This window comes from Terrapene carolina, unplaced genomic scaffold (genome assembly GCF_002925995.2).
Source record: "Terrapene carolina triunguis isolate 2854851 unplaced genomic scaffold, T_m_triunguis-2.0 Scaffold58, whole genome shotgun sequence".
NCBI lineage: Eukaryota > Metazoa > Chordata > Testudines > Emydidae > Terrapene > Terrapene triunguis.
Genome location: NW_020664409.1, coordinates 37,289,192 through 37,309,826, shown reverse-complemented (window position 1 = coordinate 37,309,826; position 20,635 = coordinate 37,289,192). Strand labels below are relative to the sequence as shown.

Sequence of the window (20,635 nt, the reverse complement as noted above, 5' to 3'; positions counted from 1 at the left end):
TTGAGCCAGAGCAAAGAGCAGTTCTAGTGAACTATTTTCCTTCCTTAGAATTATGCCTTTACTTTTACTACCATCCTTCTTGACAATTCCAAAATGATCAATTGTTTTTCAAAAGAATCTCTCTTCCCTGCACAATTCAACACACTGTGTAGCAGTAACAACTCAGCTGAACTGCTTTTTAAGTTACCCCATCCCCAACCAATCACTATTCACAAGGTGTCAAAGGATTTAATGTATTAAAACAATCTCACACAGCTCTATGGAAATTCCTCACCTTTCTCTATCTTCTCCCTATTCTTATTGGCAAGATGATTAGTTTCCACATTTGGGAATCGTTATAATTCAGTAATTGCACCAGAAATGATATTTCTTCTAGAAAGGTACTCACTCCACATTATTCAGGTCTGAGCCGTCTCTCTCTCTCTCTCACACACACACACACACTTCTTTTATAAAATACACAGCCCTTTCCAATTTGTGGGAATACAAGTAAGGAACCTATACAAACAACTTTAATTATTAAGGCTGTCACACCAAACAACTCAAAATATAACTGACAGATTTTGGAAGTAAACCAATATGAATTGGCTTTCAGTTACTGAGAAACAGATGATGTGTCAGATTCACTCCAAACAGATTTAATTATTGTGTAAGTCAATGTGCAGGAACTGTAACTGTTTAGAGAGGTAGGTGAACTGTTTGTAATGTACATCTGGGTAGGTGACGAATCTAAGTACTAGAAATGAATGGCACTGTACTCTCTAAATGTTGCAATCATACCATGACCTGGACAATGTTTAAGGGGTCCATTATATGGACATGTAATTCACTTAAAGATATTTTAGACCATTAACTCCAAATATATGAAGTATATATTAACTCCAGCATTAAGTTAGTAATAATAAAGTGCGAAAGATTAGAGAAAATTATCCTGAGTTGCATCTCTTTCAGGTATAGAATCATAGAATATCAGGGTTGGAAGGGACCTCAGGAGGTCATCTAGTCCAACCCCCTGCGCAAAGCAGGACCAATTCCCAACTAAATCATCCCAGCCAGGGCTTTGTCAAGCCAGGCCTTAAAAACCTCCAAGGAAGGAGATTCCACCACCTCCCTAGGTAACGCATTCCAGTGCTTCACCACCCTCCCAGTGAAATAGTGTTTCCTAATATCCAACCTAGACCTCCCCCACTGCAACTTGAGACTATTGCTCCTTGTTCTGTCATCTGCCACCACTGAGAACAGCAGAGCTCCATCCTCTTTGGAACCCCCCTTCAGGTAGTTGAAAGCAGCTATCAAATCCCCCCTCATTCCTCTCTTCTGGAGACTAAACAATCCCAGTTCCCTCAGCCTCTCCTCATAAGTCATGCGCTCCAGCCCCCTAATCATTTTTGTTGCCCTCCGCTGGACTCTTTCCAATTTTTCCACATCCTTCTTGTAGTGTGGGGCCCAAAACTGGACACAGTACTCCAGATGAGGCCTCACCAATGTTGAATAAAGGGGAAGGATCAAGTTCCTCGATCTGCTGGCAATGCCCCTACTTATACAGCCCAAAATGCCGTTAGCCTTCTTGGCAACAAGAGCACACTGTTGACTCATATCCAGCTTCTCATCCACTGTGACCCCTAGGTCCTTTTCTGCAGAACTGCTACCTAGCCATTCGGTCCCTAGTCTGTAGCAGTGCATAGGATTCTTCCGTCCTAAGTGCAGGACTCTGCACTTGTCCTTGTTGAACCTCATCAGGTTTTTTTTGGCCCAATCCTCTAATTTGTCTAGGTCCCTCTGTATCCGATCCCTACCCTCCAGTGTATCTCCCAGTTTAGTGTCATCTGCAAACTTGCTGAGAGTGCAGTCCACACCATCCTCCAGATCATTAATAAAGATATTAAACAAAACCGGCCCCAGGACCGACCCTTCGGGCACTCCGCTTGAAACTGGCTGCCAACTAGACATAAAAGGAAGTCTTAAAAAAAAAATTCAAGAAAAGGTTATTGATATAGGCCATGGTAAGGGTGTTGAGCTTCCTGCCCAAAATGCATATATTTAAATCATTTAAGGCCTGATCCAAAACCTACTGAAGACAATGGAAAGAGACCCATTGGCTCCAATGGGTTTTATATCAGGACCTTAAACTCCCATGTTTCTCTACTTTATGAAGGAAATATTACACAGACACCAAGAATAAAAAATTAAAGCCTGTTCAGATTAAAAAAAACTTTTGCTCTCGATTAAATAATATATTAATCTAGCACAGCTATGGCTTTATATTCTGGAAGTCAACAAATATTTTAAATTTCAATTGTAATTTTTGAGGCTATTTCTATTAAGGAGTTCCTTGCTGATTTTGTTCCTAATTGTTGTATAAATACAGACTTCAATGGGCATGTGTTTAACCAATAAAATATTTAAAATAAAGCAAACCACAGCTTCCTGTACATATAACTCTGGTGCTGATTACCATGACTAAGAGATAACTGCATCTCTTTTCATTCATTTCTGAAGCATCAATTTTCAAAAACACTGAAGATTGCGTATTTCCTAGCATGAGATGGAGTAAAGTTACCCACTATTATTTTTAATAAAATAATTGCTTTAATGCAGTATTTAAAATAATTTTAAACATCTGGTCAATAAGATACAGTACACAAATATGGAAAAATGCTGCACTTTACATAAAAAGTAAAGCTAAGCATTTAATTATACAAAACAATTTTGCCTGATGCCATCAATATCTTGCAAACTACAGCTTCATTGTCAAAGTACTACTTTTTACATATATGCTATATGTACACAAATAATTTACTGCAATTTACTAGCTTTGTTCACTATTGTCCCAACACAAAAACATGACTGATTTGAAACGTACTGTATTTGGTAAGGGTCTGCAGTGGTCCTAGTGATCGAGGATATGGTTACATTTCATTTTTTTTCACTTTAGCATGCCAAATAACGGTAAGAAGCCTTTTCCTTAAATTTCAGCAGGAAAGCATTCAATACACAGCTCCTGCCTTCCCTACTAGTTGTGTCAGACAGCCATGCTATACAGTGCTATGCCATAGGGTATGTGATGCAGTAGGAGGAAGGGATTTTCCCTTCTCCAACAAGGCAGCTTTCACTGGATCGTCAAATGCAGAAAAACTATTCCAACAGTACTAAGAAACTGGAGTCACCTTCACTGAGTGGGAATTATGCAACTGGCTAAACCATTTAGTTTACATTTTTGAGACAATCCCCGATCACTAATTAATATATTCTGCACATCTTTGCTGTAGCACCTGCGTCACATCAGTTAAGTTTACATTCTCAATAAAGCAATGAAAGCTTTGCACCTTGCAAATGCTACTCTCCCTCTTAAAAAAAGGACTATTTTCTGACTGTATAGTCTTAGAATGTTTAACATTTTAAATAGCCTTTTCTGCAGAAAGCCAATGCAGGCTGCTTTTGACTGTTCAATTTTTTGTTCAAGGTTTAGTTGAACTTACTGCTAGTTTAGGTGACTAGCAAAGGAAAATATACCAAATCTAGTTTCCCATTCCTTTTTAGGCTCCTTTTCTTATTCTAGTCTTTCACTAGCTAGCTCCAGGTTTCCTCAACACTGAAGCTCACGCTATCCAAACCATAGGATGTGAACCCCATGACAGGAGCTTTTGCATTTATACTCACATTCCTCTTGGTTGAGTCTTCCTTTGGAGGCAATAAGGAAAAGTGAGCTTACTTCACATCCCTTTGCTTGCTCCCTTGTTCCTTGTAAACTGGCTTTTAGAAATAGTTACAACAACTAATTCCAAAACTAGGAAATATAAAGAGATGCTGAGTCAGATAGGTGATACAGTAGCATGTTGATTGATTGCTGGCTCATGATTAGATACATTCATCAGGCTATGTAGTGCCTTGAAATTTGTTTTCCTAAATAAGGTTGGATTAGAGGAAGGCTTTACACACAGAACAGATGTTGTAGACTTTGGAGTACTGAAGCATGTGACAGATAACTTGGTACACATCTTAAGTCTTTAGTCTGCAAGAGTTAAATGCATGCAGGTGGGTTGAGTACTTGTGTGCTCAGTGTCTTCACTGGTTTACAGATTGGTTTAACCCGAATGTGATTTATTTTTAAAAAAACCTCCAGGTGCTAAATTAGGTATTTAATACAAATGTGTATCTGTAAACAAAAGTTATCCTTATAACGGATTATTTCCCACAAATTGGAATTTCAGGACAGTGCAACAATGCTTCAGTGTTTTCTTTGGCAGTAGACAGCAAGAAATGAAATGCAAGATTTGAATCATCACTTCAGAAGAGCACGGTACAAGGCTAGAGAACGCTTCATCTCCCTCTCTTGTTCCATGCAGAATATCAAGTCCCTGAGACAGACACGTGTTATTCTTGGACGAAACAACTGTTTTGTAAGACTAAAACCAGATGATCCAGAAGCAACTGCACTGCCATTCAAGCCCTAAACGGGTGGGGAGAAAAGAAAAGAGAAAGTTAAAATGAATTAATTTTCAAAATTCATGTCACTTTATTCTGAATGGGCTAGACTACTGAAGTCATGTAAAGGCAGACAAAATCTAGCATGTTGATGTTCAGCTTTATGTATGTTTTTGTAAGAGAGAAACCTGCAATCCATAAATCCCATTTCTACATAACCTATGACTTAATTTATCTTTTGCAATTTAATTACTGTCTGCCATTTTAATTGGTTATTTCAACAATTGGAAGAAAATATATCACACTAAACCACTATGATTAATAGCATTTTCACTACAGATACAGATCAGTGAATGCTTGTACAGACAAAAACCACACTGAAAGCCACCTAATTCACAATAGCAGAGTTGAGGAAAACTCTGAATTTTTGGTTTGCGAGAAACTGACATTTTAAAATTTGGTTTTGGTCTAATCAGGACCAAAACTAAGTTTAACATCTGCTATAAACCAAAGATTCCATTATTTTTTTTGGACAGGCTGAAACATGGTGTTTCCAAAAACAACAACCCCCTCTCCCACCCACCCCCCCACAGTTCCCTGACAGCAGGAGTGAAATTAAGACGTTTGTCAGTTTCACTGTTGACCACCACTGAATAGCAGCTGGTTTCCAATGCAGGAAAACTGGAAACACGAGGTCCCCTGAAGCTTCAGGATCCCCCGACCTATCAGCATGGCTGGACTGCCAAAGACCATGGAAGTCCAGACTTCTTAGCATCCCTGCCAGCCAGAGGTCTGTCAGAAAGAACCTTGTCTGTGATTCAACAAAATTCCATCAAACCTGAACCATGTTTGTAAAACATTTTGGGTTCACTGAACCAACATTTTCTGTTTTGTCAGAAAATTTCCAAACTGCTGTACACAAAAGAATGGGTATGTATGGCAGAGAATACCATAGGAACACACTATTTTGGGTAAAAACATAGGTTAAGTCCTCATTCCTACCCACAACCTCCTCACAAAGACAGCTGTGTCTGAAAATGGACTCAAGTTTTAACACATGGTAAACACGGCAAAGAGGAACTGGGACAGTCTAACCATTCATGTACAGTCATTTGTCTAAAAGTGTTTAAAAATAATCCAGATTTTATCGTTCAAGGCAAAACACACACACAGCCAGAGTATCTAAATGCTGGGAAGGCATTCCTTGAACTTGCAGTCTATCCATCTCCCAATCAGCAGGCTTATCTGGATATGAAAATCCAATTAGAGGGGAAATGATGATTAGGTGTCATACATTCAAGATGTTAGCAGGAGCATATGTATGCAGCCACCCTCCATTTTGAAATGAACAGAGATTAATTAATAGAAAAAAAGGAAGATTACTATGAGCTGCACAATTGACTGGCTACTTATCTTGGAGCCAATCTATACTATACAGCCAGTCTCTTATCACTACTGCAGGCTTCTTGGTAATGAATGCAATTTGTACAAATACAAGCGCTCAGACTAACTTCAACCAGGCGATGCCCTCCAGCATCAATTCCACTTGGAGGTGGTGTTACCTGGATGCAATCTTAACTATTGTCAATTCTTATCCTAACAGTCTCTGTGAAACTTGAGCAAAATGGGGCTTTATCACCTTGGCTTAAAAAAAAAAACTGATTAAAAACACACAGAAACAAAAGCCAGCAAAGGACAATCCACAGCAATGAATTAGATATTTATGCCATAAGAGAGACTTTACATTAAAGAGCATTTAAATTTATAAGCGAAGATACATTAAAAGGCACTTTCATTAGATATTAGACAAGGATTTGCAGAAAATTAAGCAGTATTTCTTACTAGCAACATGCACCGAATTAAGCATCGTTTCATTTGTTTTACAGTCATTACTATTAAAAACTATGAAATGCCATAATTTGAAACTTTCAGTTTGTTAAATGGCTTGGAACAAATGTGCGTGTGGGGAAGGCTGCTGGCCACGGAGCATAGAGAGGGCACTGCTGGCCTGGTAAGACACAAAAGGGTCACAGTTCAAGTTTGTCATATGACAACCCTGAAGGAGCCAGGAAAAAGATAGCTCTGCAGTGCAGCTGCCAGCAGAGAGTTGAAAACCAGGTCAATCCAACAGGATGCAGCAGAAGGCTCAAGGCAATGTTATAAATGAAACAAACCCTCGGGGATTTTCAGTAACCCAACAGCAATGTCCTTTAGAATTCAAAGAACTTCATGGAGGTGAAAACATTCTCTCTAGATGTGAAGACTTACCTTTAAAAAATAAACACACACATCCTCTCAATCTTATTTCATTCCCTTGGAAAAACGGGGCACCCATCTCAAATCCCCACCCTCTGTTTGGGAGCTGTCAATATTGCAAGCTGTTATAAGGAAGCAGGAGAGCCAACCCGTCCGGGTTCAAGGAGTTTTGTTTTTATCTTTTTGAAGAGCGTTATAGATTTAGTTTAGTCTTAAAGTCTGGAGTCCTTGGAAATCATATCTAGTGCACCCTGCAACTTGGAAATTGCATTACGAAAGAATGTAATCAGACAAAAACAAAACAAGCTCATAATAGACTGTAGTCTATTAAGCCAGTAAATTCACACTTCCAACTTCATAAGACAGCAGTCATCTATTATACAAATCTTTATCGATAAGCTATTTGAGTACAAAATTCTGATGGCCTTTCAACTGGCTGCTGAACATACCCAAAGCAACAGCCACTAGGTTCTCCAAAATCACTTCCTGGAAAGTTCAGGCCACTGCATGTTTATTTGAAAAGAAACAGATCTAAGTCCAGATTTTTAAAAGGCAATTAGGCATAGCTGCACTCAGCATTGCGATGCCTAACTGATTTAGGAGCCTAAATATCATTTTCAAATGGGATTTAGGCACTTTGGCAATCAACAGGATTTAAACTATGAGATTTTGGGTCTTAATTGATTAAATACCTTTACAAATATGGGCTTAAGTCATATTTAGTCTGTTAGTTGTGCTTTAACAGGCAATCTGGGTCAGGCCACTCACATATCTGAAGAGGTAACTGTTGGTGCTGCAAAAGGAATGAATCTGGTTGGAATGACACCTAACACGGAATGCTGTGTTGCTTTGAAGCTACAGCACATAGAAACCTCCTTTAAAGTACAAGTTAACTGCAGAGCACATACTAGCAAAACCTCAGATCTGCATCATTCCAATTCCCTCTTGGTTTGCCCTTCCCCACCCGCAGCAATTTTTTGTCCTTTCATATTTTGTTTTAAACCAGGGAGCAAGTGGGGAAAAAATGGAAGTGTTTGTACTGACACTTTTTACCTCTAAGGGTATTGCTTTAAAAGCAAAACATCTTTCTGAGGTACCAAAAATACAAATCGGTATCTGCACTTACAAGTTCGTGCTCACATTGTGCACCGAGAATAGCTAATTGCAGCAGATGTCTGCATCTGTCAAGAACAAAAGAAAACTGGCACAATTCACTGCTAATGCCAAAGACCGGGAGTCAAGACGACTTGGATTTTTGACACTTAGGGCCATATCTGGAGGTGACACTCTAGGGAAAGTGCTCTCTGCAGTGTAACTGCCAGAAGAGTCCTCTACTGCTGCTCTGTGAGTGAGAAGATTAAGATGCCTCTTGTCCGGATTCGTGCGAGCCCTATTGGACCTTGGGTGACAGTTACTGACCGAGCCTCCTTCCTGGTCTTTCCTCTCCCAACCCTAGATGCCTGCACACCAACTCCCGCCTCTACTTTGCAGAACTTACCTGCAAACAGGTAAGGCATATCAGTCCTGCAGGCACCAGCCTGAACTCTGTCTTGGAGTCTGCATTAGTGTTAGCTTTCAAACAGGAAGGAATGTGTCCTCTTCCTTCTCATACTCCCTCCATTCACTCTAGAAACGGTATGTATGCCATGCTAAGATACAAACAGAACAATTTAAAAAGAGGATATAAATCCCTTCTATAGGGAATTCCTGCCTATCATCTGTATTACAGTAACAGATCTCCTAACTAAGATCAGGGTGCCATTGGACTAGGCTCCACACACGCACAGTGAAAGACTAAGCTCTTCGAGGTAAGGCCTATGACGACAACAAGGTGGGCAAGGAAGCAGAGTTATAGACAAGTGAAGTGACTGCCCAAAGTCAAAGCAGGTCAGTGGCAGAACCAGGAACAGAACCAAAGATTTCTGACTCCCAGGCCAGTGCCCTAACCAGAGAACCAAGCCGCTCTCTTTTCTGAGAAAACGTTTTAGAAGACATATTATTGGAAGAATTGTATCAATGCGAATCAAAAATGGCTCAGCAGTATCCACAGAGGGGACCGAATTCCCCTGGACTGTGGGAAATACAGGCTTCTTTCCCTTCAAAAGAGCTTTTAATCAATGCAAATGTGATTTCATACAAAATATAAAAGCGATATGTACCCACTGCATATGGACAACTTTTTTAACAATTACGATTTCAGCTAAATCTATTGACAATTTCTCTCCCCCACATAGAAAAAAGGTGGGATGCTTAAAGAGAATGAGAGTCACAAGCAAGGCCAGCTGAATAACTGCCCTTCCTTCCCACTCAAAGTATTTGCATTTTTACCAATGCAAAGCACAAATGAAGAGAGTTATCTAGTCATGTGTGTAATCTCAAGTGAAGAGAGGTTTGAGACAGAATGAAGAAGCACCAGGCAGTTTGAACAGATGAGGAAGTAGGCTTTGAAATCAGTTAGTGGAATAAAGTTAAGAAAACCCATTAAATGAATTCAAAAAACAAAAACAAAAAAGCAAGCAAAACAAACTCACTCACTCCTCTAAATTGAAGATAGAGCCTAAGGGTATGTCTACACTACGGGATTAATCCGAATTTAGATAATTCGAATTTGGGAAACAGGTTGTATAAATTCGATTGTGCGCGGCCACACTAAGCACATTAATTCGGTTTTTAACCACATTAATTCGGTGGTGTGCGGCCACACTACCCCATTTATTTTAATCACATTAATTCGGTTGTGTGCGGCCACACTAACCCTAATTCGAATTAACAAAATCGATTTTGGCGCTACTCCGCTCGTCGAGGTGGAGTACAGAAATCGATTTAAAGCGCCCTTTAATTCGAACTAAATGGCTCTGTTGTGTGGACGGGTGAAGGGTTAATTCGAATTAACGCTGCTAAATCCGAATTAATCCCGTAGTGTAGACCAGGCCTAACAAAAGAAGATCCCTGCTGTGGGCAGCAGCAGATCCACTGGGGGTAGAGGATACCCAGTTCCCTATACAAAGGGCCTGAGCCCCAGACAGGCCAGAGCAGCGTTTTCAAAGCCCCAAACCACTCTCTTGCCTCCACGCCTGTGGTGGAATTAACACTCAAAGCAATAGCTTGTGGACTGCAACTCTGGAGAACTTGCTAACACAGACATGTTCTGGCTTTTCCCATAGCTGGCCCCCTGATGTTCTCTACCCTGGGGTGGCAGAGGGGGAAAGGGGCACAGGGCTGTCCGGCCTCATAGCTTTTGAGGATTTCACAAGAATCTGGAAATCCTCAAGCTACTGCCTTAGGGCAGCTTTGATGTCACCTTACAGGAACTCTCCAATTGCTAATCTGAAAATTGCGTGAGTGGGAGAGAGACCCCATCAAAATACCTACTGGGGTAGGCAATGGATAGACGTGTGGCCATATCCAGATGTTGGAAACAATTATAGCATGAGGTATCAAAACCAGAGGAAGATAGACATAAGCTAGCAGATCCAAGAGAGTGCATTAGTCTCCACAAGGCAGTTATAATTCGAGAATTACCACATTACTTCTACTACCATATCCTATATGTAATAGTTTGTTAAAGAATTATGGCTCTATGGAATTTATCTGAAATGAAAACTGGAGCAGCACTGCCTGTATCCAGATAGAAGGAAACACCACAGTCAGTGACCAGCTTAGTCTTTATGACTATAGTCAGAGAATTGTAGGACTGGAAGGGACCTCAATAGGTCATCTAGTCCAGTCCCCTGCATTCAAGACAGGTCTAACTAGCCCATTCCTGAAAGGTGTTTGTCTAACCTGTTCTTAAAAACCTTCAGTGACGGAGATTCCACAACTTCCCTAGGCAATTTGTTCAAGTCCTTAACTACCCTGACAGTTAGGAATTTGTCCTAACATCTAACTTAAATCTCCTTTCCTGCAATTTTAAGCCCATTGCTTCTTGTCCTATCCTCAGAGGTTGAGTACAATTTTTCACCCTCCTCCTTGTAACAACTTTTTATGTACTTGAAAAGGTATGTCCCCCCCTCAGTCTTGTGTTCCCCAGACTAAACAAACCCAATTTTTTCAATCTTTCCTCATAAGTCATGTTTTCTAGACTTTTAATAATTTTTGTTGCTCCTCTCGACTTCCTCCAATTTGTCCACATCTTTCCTGAAATATGGCACTCAGAACTAGACACAATACTCCAACTGAGGCCTTACCAGCACGCAGTAGAGTGGAAGAATTATTTCTTGTGTCTTGCTGACCACACCCCTCTTGATACATCCCAGAATTATTTTTGCTTTTTTTGGGAACATTGTGACACTGGTGACACATTTAGCTTGTGATCCACTATAACCCCAATATCCCTTTCTGCAGTACTCCTTCCTACACAGTCGTTTCCCATTGATTATTCCTTCCTAAGTGGAATAAAAGACAGTTACCTTTTCCGAAACTGGTGTTCTTTGAGATGTGTTGCTCATGTCTATTCCACATCCCGCCCTCCTTCCCCTCTGTCGGAGTTGTCTGGCAAGAAGGAACTGAGGGTAGGGGGCACGCTCTGGCTGTTGTCACCGGAAACCTGGTGACCGTGTCGATGAGCCCCTTCAGGGTCTCAAAACTGTCCAGTGGAAGGGAGGCTCTGGCCGACGAGGCGTCCAGGACTGCCCCGATAAACTCTATGTGTTGTACCGGGACTAACATGGACTTGGTGTTGTTTGCCAACAGGCCCAAAGTGGTGCACGTGGACAGAAGGAGCACCACGTGATCCTGCACCTGCGACCGGGAGCTGCCCTTGAACAGTGGTCCAGATAGGGGAAGATCTGGACCCCCCGGCGCCTGAGATAGGCTGCTACCACCAACATTCATTCTGTAAAATACCCTGGGGGCAGTAGACAGGCCAAACGGGAGGACAGTAAATTGGTAGTGTTCCTGCCCCACCGTGAAATGGAGGAAGCATCTGTGTCCCTTGAATATATGAATTTGGAAGTACGTGTCCTGCAGATTGAGGGTGGTGTACCAGTCCCCGGGATCCAGGGAGGGGATGATGGAGGCCAGGGAGACCATGTGGAACTTGAGCTTCACCATATATTGGTTCAGGCCTTGCAGGTCCAAGATGGGCCTGAGCCCTCCTTTGGCCTCCAGGATAAGGAAATAGCGGGAGTAGTACCCCTTGCCTTTGAACTCCCCCGGCACCACTTCCACCTCTCCTAGGCCCAGGAGCCGCCCCACCTCCTGCTCGAGCACAGCCTCGTGCAAGTGGTCCCCCAGGAGAGACGGGGTGGAGAGTGGGGAGGAAGTAAACTGGAGGGTGTAGCCCTGGGAGATGGTGTTGAGGACCCATCGTGACCACTCGGGGAGGAAAGCACACAACTGATTGGAGAAGGGAAGCTTTATTGAAGAAGGATCCCTGATGAGAACTGGCTGGGCGCCCCCGGGCGTCCTGTCAAAACCACCTTTTCCCTGCTTGCTTGCCCTTGGAGGACCCAGACTGGGGGGCAGGCCAAGACTGCCTCTGTGGGCGCCTCTTAATAGTCCCACGACTTTTTATAAGTGGTCTTGTATTTTGAATGGGTGGCTTGGATGGGAGTCTGCTGCGGCTTGAACTTAGGTTTAGCCGGAGCTGGAACAGAGAGACCCAGAGTCTGGAGCGTCGTGCAGGAGTCTTTCAGGCCATGCAGCTTTGTATCCGTTTGTTCTGCAAACAGAGCTTTGCCGTCCAACAGGAGGTCCCGCGGGGAGGTCTGCACCTCGCCAGACAGCCCAGAGAGCAGGAGCCATGATGCCCTTCTCATGGACACTGTGGAAGCTGTGTCCACTGCATCTGAAGCTACCTGCAGGGTTGCCCTGGCAGCTGCTGTACCCTCCTCCACCAGCACTTTGAACTCCTTCCTGTCGCGCTCCTGGAGGGAGTCTCAAACTTGGGCAGGGAGCCCCACAGATTGAACTCATACCAGCCCAGGAGAGCCTGGTGGTTCACCACCCATAACTGAAAGCTCGAGGATGAATAAATTTTTCAGGATAGGGGCTGGTTCGCCCTGCTGTTCCCCGTGGTTGACCAACTCAACCACAAGGGAGTTAGGCGCAAGGTGGGAGTACAAGTATTCATGCCCCTTGGCGGGCACAAAATACTTGCATTCCACTCTCAGAGATGGGGGCCAATGAGGCCGGGGTTTGCCACAGGGCATTTGAAATTTTCGCCACCCCTTCTTGGAGAGGCAAGGCAGTACATTAAACAGGGGTCCGAGGGCTCCTCCATCTCCTCTGCCTGGAGGTGGAGGCTTTATGCCACCCTTTTTAAGAGTTCTTGGTGGGCTCTAAAGTCCTCCTGCGGGACGGAGGGAAGAGGGGCCGTAATTGCCTCATCAGGGAGGGTGAGGAGGCCAGCGCAGTACTTTGTGTCCCCACCGGCACCAGAGGGTCCACCACCTGGTCGGTATCTGGGCATGGTTCCAAAGATGTACGTCCCACAGACTCCTTCCTCAGAGGTCTGGAGAGGGAGGCTGATGGTCCTTCTGAGGCTCCGACCACCGAGAGAGCCCCCACTGGGGCTGCATCGGAGGCCACAATGTCCACTGGTACCATTGGGCCAGCCCTGGGGCTGTGGCACCAGCGGAGCCAGCTGTTCGGCCTGGCCCATCGATGGACGACTACGAAGGGAGGCCCGGGCTGACATATGACCTGCCGCTGTCCCTGGACTGGTAGGAGCAGCGGTGCTGGGAGCGATACCGGCCATGGGACCGCGATCCCGACGTGGAGGACCGGTACCGTCAGTAACACCTGCTCCGGGATCAGCTCCAGCAGGCGGACCCATGATGGCAACACGACGGTGATCGATGCTCAGGGCTGAGGAGGCAGTGCTGTGGCGGTGTCCTGGAGTGGGATGACAAACAGGAACGGCATCGATGTTCGTGTCATGACCGGCTGCGATAGCCCCTCTGAGACTAGGACCTTCGGCGTCGTCTGCCTTGGTCCTGTCGGTGTTCGCTCCTCGAGGCAGAGCGGTGCTGGGAGTCTCAGTCAGACGGAACCAAACCAGACAACCTGGTGGGAGTTGAGGGCGATCCACGTGGACTTTGCCCTGAACGGTTGTTGGGCAGCGAACGGCGTCGGGAACGTTCCCTTGACTGAGACCAGTACCGAGTCAGGGGCGACTGCGGAGATCCCAGTGGTGGCTTGCCTCTGGAGCGCGAGGCCAACATTGGCGGTGCTCCTGGTACTGGCATGGACATGATATTCCGGCCGCCTGCAGGGCCTCCGGTGCGGAGGGCATCCGGACATCTCGGGAGGCCTGCTATGAATGGGCCGGGCTACTCCGCTCAACTTGAGTTGGAGGCCTAGAGGCTGGTGGGGATCGAGGACTGCCCAACATGGGTCTAGCCTCTGTCCCGGGTTTATTCTGGTGCCGCGGCGAAGAGGGCCTCTTCCCAGCCTTGTTGGCCTGCCCTGTGGACGGGGAGTGGTGCCAACTAGTCAATGGCGCTGAAGGGTCGCCACGCACCGACACCGCGGTGACGACTCGGAGCGGTGCGCCGGAGCCGGGGTCAGCGCCGACTCCATCAGAATAGCCCGGAGCCTAATGTCCCTTTCTCTCTTGGTCCGAGGCTTAAACGACTTTCAAATCTCGCACCAATCGCTGAGATGGGTTTCCACCAAACAGCGTAAACAGTCCGTGTGCGGATCACTAACTGGCATAGGTCGCCTAAAAGTGTCACACAACTTAAAACCTGGGGCCCGGGGCATGCCCCGGCCCGAGCGCTCTAGCTAAACTAAACTATTAACTAACTACAGGTACTGCACACTGAACGAGCTACAGCAAAGCTGTTCCGAAGGAACTGAGGGTGGGGGGAGCGCGCAGCGCCCCTTATACCGTGCCATGAAAGCGCCAATCCAGGGGGTACTGCTAGGGGATAAACTTTCGACACCGGTGCACGTGGCGAGCATGCACACCTACTGTGGAATACAGTTAATTTGCATTCAGACCATTTCTCCAGTTTGTCCAGATCATTTTGAATTTTAATCCTATCCTCCACAGTGCTTGCAACGCCTTCCAGCTCTGTATCATCTGCAAATTATCTAAAATTATTTGTGAAGATATTGAACAGAACAGGACCCAGGACCAATCCCTGCAGAAACCCACTTGATTATGCCCTTCCAGTTTGATAGTGAACCACTGATGATTACTCTCTGGGAAAGTTTTTCCAACCAGTTATGCACACACCTTATAGTAGTGCCATCTAAATTATATTTCCCTAGTTTATGAGAAGGTCACTGTGACAGGTTGGATCACAGAAACCCCCTTGGGAGCTGCCACCCGATGTGCCAAGACTACTTTTATTCCTGTTTTCCCTGCCAGCTCAGGACTCCAGCAGCCTGTCTTGCCAGGCCAGACACTCCCGTCTGCTCCAACACAGACCCAGGGTCTGAATCACTTGTCCCAGAGCTGCAAGTTTACCTGAAAACAGCTCACAGAAGTGTGCTTGTCTAACACTCAGATGCTCAACTCCCAATGGGGTCTAAACCCAAATAAATCCGTTTTACCCTGTATAAAGCTTATACAGAGTAAACTCATAAATTGTTCACCCTCTATAACAATGATAGAGAGATATGCACAGCTGTTTGCTCCCCCAGGTATTAATACATACTCAGTTAATTACTAAGTAGAAAGTGATTTTATTAAATACAGAAAGTAGGATTTAAGTGATTCCAAGTAGTAACAGACAGAACAAAGTAAGTCACCAAGCAAAATAAAATAAAATGCACAAATCTATGTCTAATCAAACTGAATACAGATAATCTCACCCTCAGAGATGCTTCAGTAAGTTTTTTCCTCAGACTGGACACCTTCCAGGCCTGGGCACAATTCTTTCCCCTGGTACAGCTCTTGTTCCAGCTCAGGTGGTAGCTAGGAGATTCTTCATGATGGCTCCTCTCTCCACTTTGTTCTGTTCCACCCCTTTATATATCTTTTGCATAAGGCGGGAACCCTTTGTCCCTCTGGGTTTCCACCCCCCCTCACTGGAAAAGCACCAGGTTAAAGATGGATTCCAGTTCAGGTGTCATGATCACATGTCACTGCAAGACTTCATTGCCCACTTGCCAGCACACACACATGCAGGAAGACTCACAGGTAAACACAGCCATCTGCGGATAATGGTCCTTGTTAATGGGAGTCATCAAGATTCCAAACCATCATTAATGGCCCACACTTTACATAATTACAATAGGCCCTCAGAGTTATATTTTATATTTCTAGTTTTAGATACAAGAGTGGCACATTTATACAAATCGGATGATCACACTCAGTAGATTATAAGCTTTGTAATGATACCTTACAAGAGACCTTTTGCATATCCCAGTTACGTTATATTCACTTATTACCATATTCTTCTAAAACTATCCCAGTTACATTATATTCACTTATTATCAAGTTTTTATAAAACCATATAGACTGCACAACGTCACAGTCACGCGAGACAATATCAAAAGGCTTAATAAATCAAGATATACCACATCTACTGAACCCACTATCCACAAGGCTAGATAGCCTCTCAAAGAAGGATATTAGGTTGCTTTGACATGATTTATTCTTGACAAACCCAGGATGACTGTTACTTATCTAGGTGTTTGCAAATTGATTGCTTGATTATTTGCTCCATTATCTTTCCAGGTACTGAAGTTCAGCTGACTGGTCTGTAATTCTCCAGGTTGTCCTTATTCTCCTTTTTCTAGTTGAGCACTATATTTGCCCTTTTCCGGTCCTCTGGAATCTCACCAGAGATCAAAGTAAGCCGGTACGGTCCAGCGTACCAGCAAGAGCCAGTACGCCGTGCCGGACCGCACCGGCTTCTGCGGCCGGGATTAAAAGGGCTCTGGGCTCTGAAGAGTTTGACACAACAGTGCTGGTGATTATGAAGTAAGAATACCAAGGTTTGTGCTGTAATTATCTCCATTTTAAGTGATTTGGTCTCCAAAATATTAAGTGAAAGTAAGTGTAACCAATTTAAATGATAGGACTACAGACTTCTGGAATATGTGCTCCAAAGTACTGTCAATAGAGTCAGTGTTCAGAGCTACCCACTCAGGACCTGACCCAACGCTCACTTGCTTCAGTGACCTTTTCCACACAGAATTCCGTCTCAGCTTTAAAAATAACTAGTTGATACCAAGATTGTTTAAAATGTTAACACCACGTTATTAAAAATAAGCATTCCTAGTTATTTATGTATGTGTGAGTTTCAAAAGATTCTTTAGGATTTTTCTATATGTTCACAGTAATTCTACTGTGTACACCAAAAAAGCAGCAGCAGAGACATAAGATAGTTAAGTTACAAGAGCTACACAAATACAGATCTGATATAGTTGCTGTTCATAATACATCCTATATAGATAGTAAGGATAGGGCACGGGACTGGGATTTCAATCTGGGTGCAATTCCCAGTTCAGTCACAGACTTCATATGTGACCACAGGCAAATCATTTATAATGGACACTGTGTTTAAGATCCCTATCTGTAAAATGCAGATAACACGTCTCTAACCTCACAGGCTGTTGAGAGGATAAAATCCATTAATGATTGTTAGGTGCTCAGATACTACAGGGATGAAGGCCATAAAAAGACAGGTTGGTTGAACTGTTGGTTAAATAGTTCATTATCTAAAAGTAAAGGAGAAACACTGCCAAAAGTTAGCCACTTTTACATTATATATATATATATATAATCTCTCTCAAAGAAAGCTTGCACAATCTAGCCCATTGTAAATCAGTGGGACTATTCCTGCCAGTCCTCACTAAAATGACAAAGGATCACAGTGTAGCCCATAGAAAGCAAAGGGTACTTGGTGAAACAAATCCATGCTTCTCCAGTTACACCAAACCGGATTACAGCAATTCTGCTTCATTGTGTCCCCTTCTCTGATAAATCTTGGTTTGCTAATAGTACTTCTGTGTCCACAAAACTGGCTAGAATGCTCTCTCTCGAACTGTATTTAATGCATTAAAAACTGATTTTTTTTAAATAAAAAAACTTGTTTAAAAAGGAGACAGTTATAGACCTTGAGTGTAGATCAAGTTGAAGTCAAGCTTAGATCTCTATTTCCAGGCTGTTTCTCATGCAGCTAAAAACAAACATGTATATTTATGATATTATCTTCTGTCTAAAAAAGGAGCTTCACTACACTGTCAAAGATCTACAGAACAGAACAAAATATTCAGCTACATTTCTCCCCTCAGATTTCATTGCGACACTGTTACACGTCCTTTCAAATGTAGGAAACTACATGTTTTACATATTGAAACAAATTACTGCAAATGTAAGGTCAGTTTATTCACTATTATGCTCAAGATTCATGTACGCATGTCACTTTCTATGGCTACATCAGATGCTTAATCTGTACCTGGAGGTAATGAATACTGTACAAATATGTCATGTTAGTTAATAGACAATTATTAAGATGAAGTTTTCTGGCTCTTTGCCACATCATTTTAAGCAATATATTGTCAACTAAATTATAAATCTCTTGACCCTTCACATGTCATCAACATTTATGTGTTACCAATATGTTCAGCCTAAAGCTACAGTGCAATTAGTCATTTAAATTGCAGATATCTTTCACACAAGAAAAGAATTAAGTTAATCTCTATACACAGAGAACCCACTATGGGCCAATGAGCGGCATTCCTTAAATATATAAATGGCAGTCTCGAATATCTTTGTCTACTTACATGGGAAAATATTATGTCAAGAGTATGGGCTAACCTGACAACTGCCAGGAAATTCAGAGCTGAAACTGAAACTACAGCCTTAACTGACAGGGGTGTGTTTGGGTCTTAAAGCAAAGTACACTAGTCTTTGTTTCATGGTCTCCCTTTTTATGACTGCAATAGACTGCACCTCAGCTGGACAGGAGAGTTAAGACTAGAGCATGAACTCTTGAGCTGTCTGCTGGTTTTAAGGGTCTGTATATGTGAAATTCATGTGCGTAAAAAAACCCATTCAAGTCAAAAGGACATCAGTAGTCAGAATTTACGGCCACCGGCATTTAAGACCAGCTCATCTAGTCTGACCCCCAGCATAACTCGGGCCACCAACACCACCCAGCACCTGCACACTAACCGCAACAACTAACATCAGTCACAAGTATTACAACCCACATTAGACTAGATTAGTGTGTGCCACAAGTAGAGAATAGGCGAGACCGAGGTGCACGAGCACTCAACACCCCTGCAGTGTCAGGGGAATGATTGAGATAGTTCCAGATAAACCTGGCAAATGACTTGCACCCACATACTGCAGAGGAAGGCAGCACCTTCCCCTCTATCCCTCAATCTCTGGTAATTTGACCTGGAGGAAAATTCCTTCCCAAGCTCACATATGGAAATCAGCTAGACCCCGAGCATGTGAGCCCCAACCAGCCAAGCACAAGAGAGAATGCTCAGTGCCACCTCAGCACACCTGCCCACCCCTCCTGATGTCCCAACTCCATGTGTGGCCCTTCAGAGGAAGGAGACCAAACCCTCCTAGAATACATCATGAGGGGGAATCCCTTCCTGACCTCCGCAGGTGGCCAACTGAAAACCTGAAGCATGAGTTTTGGGAAACATAAGATATACAGTAACGCCTCACTTAACGTTATAGTTATGCTCCTGAAAAATGCAACTTTAAGTGAAACGATGTTAAACTAATCCAATTTTCCCCATAAGATTTAATGTAAATGCGGGGGGTTAGGTTGCAAGGAAATTTTTTTGGGGGGGGCAACAAAAGGCATTATATACTGTACAGTACTGTACTGTGGTTGGGAAGTGCCCCTGGCTTACCTCACACAGGCACAGCCCACTGCAGGCAAGGACGCTAGGAAGCACCTTCACAGTAGCAGCTTCCCCGGAGAAGAACAGGCGCCGACTTTGCCGGGGGATGCTCCAGGCCCGCCTCTTCCTGTCCCCGCTCCACTCCAGGCCCACCTCCACTCCACCTCTCCGGAGTACGCCGCATCCCCGCTCCTCCCTCCCCTAAAGTCCTAAGCACTGCCAAACAGTTGTTTGGCGGCACTTAGGACTTTCTGGGAGGGAGGGGCAGGAGCGGAGACGCGGCATTTCCCCACTCCTCCCTCTCCCTCCCATCGCTTCGTGCTTAGGACTTTCTGGGAGGTAGGGGGAGGAGCAGAGACGCAGTGCTTCCCCGCTCCTCCCCCTCCCTCCCAGAAAGTCCTAAGCACCGCCAAACAGCTGTGGGGGAAGCACTGGGAGGGAGGGGGAGGAGGCGGAGAAGAGGAACTTGTGCAATGCTCCCTTGTAAAGTCGCTGCTCTTCTACAGAATCTTACAAGCAGTGGACAGAGCAGGCGGCCAAACAACGTTATAAGGGAGCATTGCACAACTTTAAACGAGCATGTTCCCTAACTGAGTAGTGACGTAACTTTGAAACAACATTAAGCGGGAGGACGTTAAGTGAAGAGTTACTGTAATCCATAATACAAGGAAGAGGAGAAACACCTTTAACGTGCACTTTTGTAACAGTATCTGTATACTGGCTCAGTTCTCCAGAACATCTACTTGCAAGTTAGAAGTTCACGCCCAACTTAAAGTGACTGCTTTCAAAGTCACACGTTCAGCAGCTTTTAAGAAGCTGTTTCAGCTGCACTAATGTGTACTAATGAATGGCATCAAGCAGCAGGCAGGCTGATCAGCTTGGAAGCTGGGTACATCACATGATATACAAGCAGCAGCAACCCAGTTCTCATCTCCTACTGAACCAGTGATCTGAATTTAGTTTAAATTTAAATACAGTTGCATCTTAATCCAATATTTGAGTTGATGAATTATGTTAATACCCACACAAGAATACTTCACTAAGGGCTTGTCTACACTACCAAGTTTTGTTGACAAGACTTATGTCGACACCCAAAAGTCAACAAAACAAAAATCGCCAAAAGGTGTTCACACTTGCTCCCTCTGTCAACAGATCATGTCCACATTGGGGACATCATCGACAG

General features: G+C 43.9%; 1 protein-coding gene across 1 annotated transcript in view; it reads right to left on the bottom strand.

Annotated features, from left to right (window-relative positions):
• Positions 1 to 2,629: 2,629 nt before the first annotated feature.
• The window catches only part of TAF4B (TATA-box binding protein associated factor 4b), a 111,186-nt gene continuing 93,180 nt past the window's right edge, over positions 2,630 to 20,635 (bottom strand). Inside the window, exon 15 of the mRNA XM_026659456.1 lies at positions 2,630 to 4,450. Within this exon, the coding sequence (XP_026515241.1) occupies positions 4,283 to 4,450 (168 nt within the window). The 3' untranslated portion in view covers positions 2,630 to 4,282. The remainder of the gene's footprint in view (positions 4,451 to 20,635) is intronic.